The following is an 8,003-nucleotide window of genomic DNA, read 5'->3' as shown; positions in this document are numbered from 1 at the left end:
CAAGAGATGGAAACAACCCAAATGTCCTTCAACAGATGAGTGGATAAATAAAATGTGGTATATACACACAATGGAATACCACACGGCAGTAAGAAGGAACGATGTTGTGAAACATATGACAACATGGATGAACCTTGAAGACATAATGCTAAGCGAAATAAGCCAGGCACAAAAAGAGAAATATTATATGCTACCACTAATGTGAGTTTTGAAAAATGTAAAACAAATGGTTTATATTGTAGAATGTAGGGGAACTAGCAATTGAGAGCAATTAAGGTAGGGGGAACAATAATCCAAGAAGAACAGATAAGCTATCATGGGTACATTTAACGTTCTGGGAATGCCCAGCAATGACTACGGTCTGTTAATTTCTGATGGGTATAGTAGGAACAAGTTCAGAGAAATGTTGCTATATTAGGTAACTTTCTTGGGGTAGAGTAGGAACATGTTGGAAGTAAAGTAGTTATCTTAGGTTAGTTGTCTTTTTCTTACTCCCTTGTTATGGTCTCTTTGAAATGTTCTTTTATTGTAAGTTTTTTTTTAATTATTATTAATATTTTTTTTATTATTTTATTTTGCATACAGTTGATTTAAAAAAAAAAAGTTAAAAAAAAACAAGGAAAAAAATATGTAGAGCCCCCTTGAGGAGCCTGTGGAGAATAAAGTGGTATTGGCCTACACCACCTCGATGGCTGCTAACATGACCATAGACATAGGGGACTGGTGGTTTGATGGGTTGAGCCCTCTACCACAGGATTTACCCTTGGGAAGACTGTTGCTGAAAAGGAGAGGCTACGCCTCCCTGTAATTGTGCCTAAGAGCCTCCTCCCGAATGCCTCTTTGTTGCTCAGATGTGGCCCTCTCTCTCTGCCTAAGCCAACTTGAAAGGTGAAATCACTGCCCTCCCCGCTACGTGGGATCAGACACCCAGGGGAGTGAATCTCCCTGGCAACGTGGAATATGACTCCCGGGGAGGAATGCAGACCCGGCATCAGGGGATGGAGAACATCTTCTTGACCAAAAGGGGGATGTGAAAGGAAATGAAATAAGCTTCAGAGGCAGAGAGATTCCAAAGGGAGCCGAGAGGTCACTCTGGTGGGCACTCTTACACACAATTTAGGCAACCCTTTTCAGGTTCTAAAGAATTGGGGTAGTTGGTGGTAGATAACTGAAACTATCAAACTACAACCCAGAATCCATGAATCTTGAAGACAATTGTATAAAAATGTAGCTTATGAGGGGTGCAATGGGATTGGGAAAGACATAAGGACCACACTCCACTTTGTCTAGTTTATGGATAGATGAGTAGAAAAATAGGGGAAGGAAACAAACAGACAAAGGCACCCAGTGTTCTTTTTTACTTTAATTGCTCTTTTTCACTTTAATTATTATTCTTGTTATTTTTGTGTGTGTTCTAATGAAGGTGTCAGGGATTGATTTAGGTGATGAATGTACAACTATGTAATGGTACTGTGAACAATCGAATGTACAATTTGTTTTGTATGACTGCGTGGTATGTGAATATATCTCAATAAAATGAAGATTTAAAAAAAAAAAAGGAAGGGAGATATCAGAAAATTTCTTCAGCCACTAAAAAACAAAAATTCTATAGGACTTTTTGTAATATATGTAATTATATGCATTTGCAATCATTAATTTACATGAATTTACACTTAAAAAATATGATCTATACCAATAATGCCAAATGTTGGTGAGGCTGTGGAGAAACTGGAACTCACAGAAACTGCTGGTAGGCATGCAACACAGTGCAACCACTTTGGAAAACTATTTGGCAGTCTCTTAAAAACTTAGACATTCCTGTACCATGGGATCCAGCCATCCACACCTAGGTATTCACCCAAAAGAAATGAAAACATAAATCCACACAAAAACATGCGTATGAATGTTCAGAGCAACTTTATCCTTAATAACCAAAAACTGGAAATATCCTAAATATTAATCAACAGGTAAACAGATAAACAGACAGTGGCATATCCATAGAACAGAATACTACTTAGCTGGAAAAGAAAAAGAAGAAAAAAAGAGAGTGGAGGGATAGGGTTGGGGAGGATGGACAACTGATACAGTAATAAAACAGAAATGAATCTTAAATCATTATGTTGAATGAAGGAAACCAGAAACAAAAGAGTCCATACTGCATGAAACCATTTATATAAAATTCTGGAAAATTCAAACTAAGTCCATAATGATAAAAAGCAGATCAGTGGTTGCCTGAGGCCAAGGGCAGAGAGAAGGAAGAGCTTCAAAGGGGAAGAAGGAAATTTTCAGGGATGATGGATGTTCCAGTTTGCTAATGCTGCCGTTATACAAAATACCAAAAATGGATTGGCTTTTATAAAGGGAATTTATTTGGTTACAAAGTTGCAGTCTGAAGGCCATGAAAAGTGTCCACGGTAAGGCATCAACAGTCAGGTACCTTCACTGGAGGAAGGCCATTGGCATCTGGAAAACCTCTGTTAGCTGGGAAGGCACGTGGCTGGTGTCTGCTTACTCCTAGGTTGCGTTTCAAAATGGTATTCTCCAAAATGTCTATCCTGGCTGTAGCCTCTCAGGGAAAACTCTGGGCTAGTACCTCCAAAGCATCAGCAAAACTCTACTTTCAACGGCCATCTTCAAAATGTCTCTGTAAGTTGCAGCAGCAAGCTCCTTCTGTCTGAGCTCTAATATAGGGCTCTAGTAAACTAATCAAGGCCCACACTGAATGGACAGTGCCACACTTCCATGAAAATTATCTAATCAGTGTTATCACTTACCAGTTGGGTGGGTCACATCTCCATGGAAACAACCTAATCCAAAGATTACAACCTAATCAACACTAAAACATCTGCCCCCACAAGATTGCATCAAAGAACATGGCTTTTTTGGGGGGACATAATATATTCAAACTGGCACAATGGACATATTCCATATCTTAACCGTGATATTGGTTTCATGGGGTGTACAACAGTAAAAACTCATTTAATGTACACTTTAAATGGAAGCATTTTAATGTATGCTAATTATACTTCAATAAAACTGATTTAAAGATACCAAATAGTTAATGTTAGGAGTGAGTGTTGGCATTTGATAAACATTCTTTTTATTATGAAAAGATTTCCCATAGGCTGTCTTTGCAAAGAAACATCTCTAGAACGTTTTAAATATGATTTTATATGCAAAAGCAAACAAAGGATTTTAGCACAGCATTTCAGAAAAAGTTACCCTGCATATAATGGGAGCCCAATGGGAGCCCCTCTATCATTTGGTGTGCTTTAAACCCCACAATGCTCTGGATGTTACTTTTGTATCACAAATGTCCCCATGATTCTGTATCCATCACTGACGAAACTACATTCTTGCCTAAAATGCTCTTCTTTAAGCATTTAATGTAAACCCCACCAAAGAGTGCCTTAAGCTTTAGACAACTTCTTCTGATAGCTTAATACTAGTTATCCTTGCTAAGTACTGTTTTCATCCCTAAAGCTGTCCGGCAATTTTCTGGCTAAGTTCCTCTCTGGTCCCAGGACAATTAAATTTTTCCAGCAGCTCCTCTCTAATCCCAAGGAGCAGCCCCTTGGTGTGTAGAGGGGCTGTGTCGGTTCCCTATGGAGGCTCAGAACCAGTAAGTGCTCTCCTTCAGGGGCCCTAGACAGAAACATTGGAGAAAATGAAAACCTGAAAGTCATCACTCAGAGCCACAAGGTCCATGCCTAAAGAGACAGTGAGCCTTCCTTCCTGCTTCTCCGCACATTTCGCACTATGGAACAGCGTCTCCTGTCCGCCAGCAGCACTTGAGGAGCCAGGAAGCCGCCCCCCGCGATGGAAGAGGACCAGGAGCTGGAGAGGAAAGCAATAGAAGAACTGCTTAAGGAGGTGAAACGTGGAAAAACTAGAGCAGAAACGATGGGACCTATGGGGTGGATGAAGTGTCCTCTTGCTGGTACAAATAAAAGATTTCTAATGAACACAATTAAGAACACATTGCCCCCACATAAAGAGCAAGACCATGAACAAAAAGAGAGCAATAAGGAACCTGTGAAGAACCAGAACCAGAAAGAAGAAAACCCAAAGAAGCACCGAACCCATCCATACAAGCCCAGCTTCCGAGCACGAAGTAGAGGCAGTTATTCTCCGGCACGGAAGCGGAACACCAAGGAGAAGTATGAAAAGCATTCAAACAAGCGATGAGGCACGATGGAGAAACAGCACAACTGTGACAAGCAACAAATGCCGTCACACTTGGGACTGGGGGACGTGTGGCTTTCTTTAAGCAGAGGGGTTATTGAGTACTGGTTTTTAGCTGGCAGAGAAAATGCCCAAGAATGATTTTTACAGTAGATCTTTTGTTGTTTTTAAAGAGGCTGTTGGTGACCAGCAAAATGACTTAGCGATTCTTCAAAGAAATTAGTACAAAGGGACTGGTCTGAAGATGTCTGGGCAACTTTAAGCTCCTTCTGCAATACAGATGTATTGTTTTTATTCTACCTTGTTTAGAAACTCACTTCAAAGTAAGCAAAGCTAGAATTTAAATTAAAAATTTTCAGAGATCGATGAAAAAAATAAATAAATAAATAAAGAGACAGTGAGCAAATGATCCGGGAAAAAAAATGTCATTTCAAGGTCAAGATACCACCCTACAGTCAGGAGAGAGGCAGAACCCTGCCTATAATGGTATTGCTTTGTCATCACACCACTTGATAAACAAGTCACACAACGCCTTCTGGAGATAGCAGAAGTTTTCAACATATGGAGAGAAAAAAAAATGGAGTCTAGTCAGAGAGTGCTCCTAAGAGCAAAAAACACTGTTACCTGCAAATAAGCAGCACTAGCCTTAGAATGTTATCTGCCATCATGTGTATCTTCTTTATCCCCTTCTAATGTAGGATAGGGCAAGACATTGTGTCCTGGACAACACTGGTGAGGACATAGTTGTCACCCTCCACCAAAATATCTATCTGCCCATCCTCCTTGTATCATTTTGCAACTATGAATTCATAAAGAGGCAGAAGAATGTACAAGAAAAGGGATAGGACTCTGATCCTTCCGGTTTTAGTTCAGTTTATGAACTAGCATAACCCTATGTAAAGCCCAAGAGCAGAAAAGAACAGGGATATTCATCATAACAATGCGAGAGGGGCTTCTGGAAGACAGATCCAGGCACAGTAGCCGGGCCAACGTGGTATAGAGAAATTGTTGGTCCTGGGCCAACTCTGCAGCTGATGCCGAAAATCCATTGCCCTGGCCGCTCTGTTGCAGTGTGTGTGTTAAGATGCAAATGGCTACACATGGGAATGGAAAGATATGCGTCACCAAGAGCCGTAAGGCCTGGGGTACAGGACGTTGTGTTGCCGGATGCTCGTGGCTGCGCACGAGCATGAGGGGTCACCAAGAGTTGAGGGTCTGTTCAGTCCCCTTGGCCACCCACAGGGAGGCAGAGATGCCGGTGACCAGGGAAACCCCAGGTTCGGGGTCCAGCCTCACAGGGCCGGAAGTGCTGGCATCCTGCTCTGAGGCTCCACCTTCCCAGAGGACCCTGTGTGGGCTTATCTGTCATGCAAATGCCATCACCGAAGTTGTAGAACACCAGGAGTAAGACAGAGGCAGGTGTTCCCTCGTTACCTGTGTCCGGGCTGCCTTCAGGTTGAAACAAAGACACAGAGAAACATCAAATAGGATGCAGAGGTCCAATTGTGTTGAGAATTAGTGTCTGCAGTAAAGAGACCAGATCCATTGCAAAAACAGTAACATTAGAAAGCTTGAAGCATGTCCTGTCTCTCATTCTCCTAATCACAGAGGGCTGCAGGCTTCCCTATCCAATTGACCCCTACAGCACATTGATGCAATTGGAAAGGAATGGCAGCAAGGAGACAAAGGAAGAGCAATTTCTGTGCTTTCCATAAATACTGACTTACCACGGAATTTTTTCCAAGTGAAAATTCAAATATATCAATTATTTTTCAATATTAGATACTCGGAGGTTATGACTTGTGTTCTTGACTTATTCACAAGTACAGTCTGTGTTTAGATGGCCAAGTAGGAAAAAAAAAAATAAAAGGAATGTATGTACTTTCCAGTTTGGAAAGGAATGTGTACTTTGTACACATTAGTCTTACTTATCATGTTTGCACAGTTCTAAGGATTTTGCTCAGGAACCATAAAATGATTATAAATAAAGTGAAAAGGAAATTGGATTCCATCCATCAATATACAAAAACACAACCAAAATTAGTTGTCATAATGTTATACTATTTCATCACTTGAAATTAATGTTGCCTGTGCATGCCCCTTCTAAGAAAACATTTATATAACTTTTCATTTCCTACAAAGAGATTTATCTTTTGGCTTCCCGACAAATTGAAAAATTACATAGTAAAGTTCAAGGGAAAAAAAGGAAAACTATTGTACTCCCATTACCTAATTTTAAAGTGAAATTTATTATAGAAAAATATTCTTCCATCCAAATAGTCAGAAGATAAATTGATTTTGAAACTTTCTTTTTATGTTTCTTAAGGGGAAAAAAGTCTGACTTTAGAGTAACTCTAGTTTTAGGCCATATAATCATTCTTCAGCTCAAACCAGATTCAACATTAATATTTAAATCAGGTATAATTAAAAGAAGATTTCTGAAGCATCCTTTTTGTTCTTTCTCAATAAAAATGCTCACTTCTCAAATCAGAAGTAACGTGTTTCTTCTGTTGTCTTCTTATATGTGTTAGATGGGGTCCTTTGACCCATTCAAGTAATTATAATATTTATCAGTGAGAGAGCTAGGAATTGTGGAGGATCTCAGGAGCCTGGGAGGCAGCTCAAGAACTTAAAGACGCTGGTGCCACCCTGGGACTCAGCAGAATTCTAAGAGGGCCCCCCCAGAGTCCCAGCCCCTGGTGAACACACTCTGTGTGCCACCTCCCTTGAGTATGAAAGGGCCCTGTGAATAGGATGAGACAGCCACTCCTTGAATATGTTAAATTATATGACACCATAGTTGAAGACTGGAATAAGGTTCTCCTGCTGGCCTTGAAGCAGCAAGGTGTCTCGTGGAAGGGCCATGTGGCAAAGAGCAGCAGGAAGCTCTAGCTGCTGGGGACCTCCATCCTGCAACCCCAAGGAATTGAATTCCACCAACAATCAGTGAGCATGGAAGAAGATCCTGAGGTCCTGAGATCCAGCCCTGGTCAACACCTTGATTTCAGCCTGTGAGGCCCCAGCCAGAGGACCCAGCTGAGGCAGGCCCAGCCTCTTGACCCCAGCAACTACAGGGCAGCAAATGTGTGTGGTTTTAAGATGCTAAATTTGTGGCTATTTGTTACACAGCAGTAGAAAACGAATCCTCCAGGTTACTTTCTTGCCCCTCAGACATAGAAATATGACAATCTCCACCATTCTGGTGACCAACTGCCCATGTCCTCACTTGTCTGCCGTTTGGTTTCTCTTCCTTCTGGTCTCCTCATGGTTTCTTCAGGCCCCTCCTGCCTCGTGTCTACACGTCTTATTAATTTATGTTCCCACTAATAAGTGAATGCCTCTCTCTGTCTCACAGTGCACATCCCAAGAAGGGGCATCTGATTGACCAAACTAACAATGTTCAGGAAGAGATTTTGCACCAGGCCACCTCAACATCTCACCAGCCAGCTTTTGGATCAGCTGTCTTTGGGTCAAGGGCCAGCCCTGTCCATTCAGCCTTGGCCAGTGGGGACACGAGTCACACGGGACAGAAAGGATGGACCCTGTGGAAGTTTATACATAGGGAAAGGTCTTTCTCATAAGTCAATCCACCTACAGGAATGCTAATATTTGTATCACACTATGTTAATCAGGATTCTTGTGGCTGCAAGAGACCAAAGCCAAATTTAAACAGCTTAGGCAACAAGGGAGTGATTACGCATGCTAACAAATATATGAAAGAAAGGGGTATAGCTGGGGTTGGAGGGCTCATAATTATGAGGACTTTCTCTCCATCTCTTGTCCCTGCTTCTGTTTGCATGAGCACTTCCTTGCTCAGA

At 41.4% G+C, this 8,003-nt stretch overlaps 1 protein-coding gene across 1 annotated transcript; it reads left to right on the top strand.

The window, feature by feature from the left end:
- The first annotated feature begins 3,758 nt into the window (after nt 1-3,758).
- Nucleotides 3,759-4,274, top strand: LOC119528942 (protein POLR1D-like). Its single transcript, XM_037829117.1, has one exon. It carries the CDS (start codon nt 3,820-3,822, stop codon nt 4,186-4,188), a length of 369 nt encoding a protein of 122 aa, XP_037685045.1. The 5' UTR covers nt 3,759-3,819; the 3' UTR covers nt 4,189-4,274.
- The last annotated feature ends 3,729 nt before the right edge of the window (nt 4,275-8,003 follow it).

The sequence above is a fragment of the Choloepus didactylus genome, chromosome 3, assembly GCF_015220235.1.
Source record: "Choloepus didactylus isolate mChoDid1 chromosome 3, mChoDid1.pri, whole genome shotgun sequence".
In the NCBI taxonomy this organism is placed as follows: Eukaryota; Metazoa; Chordata; class Mammalia; order Pilosa; family Megalonychidae; genus Choloepus; species Choloepus didactylus.
This window is presented reverse-complemented; position numbering and strand designations above follow the sequence as displayed.

What these genes read in the sequence shown, in the direction of transcription:
- LOC119528942 (XM_037829117.1), top strand. Translation starts at nt 3,820, where the DNA reads ATGGAAGAGGACCAGGAGCTGGAGAGGAAAGCAATAGAAGAACTGCTT.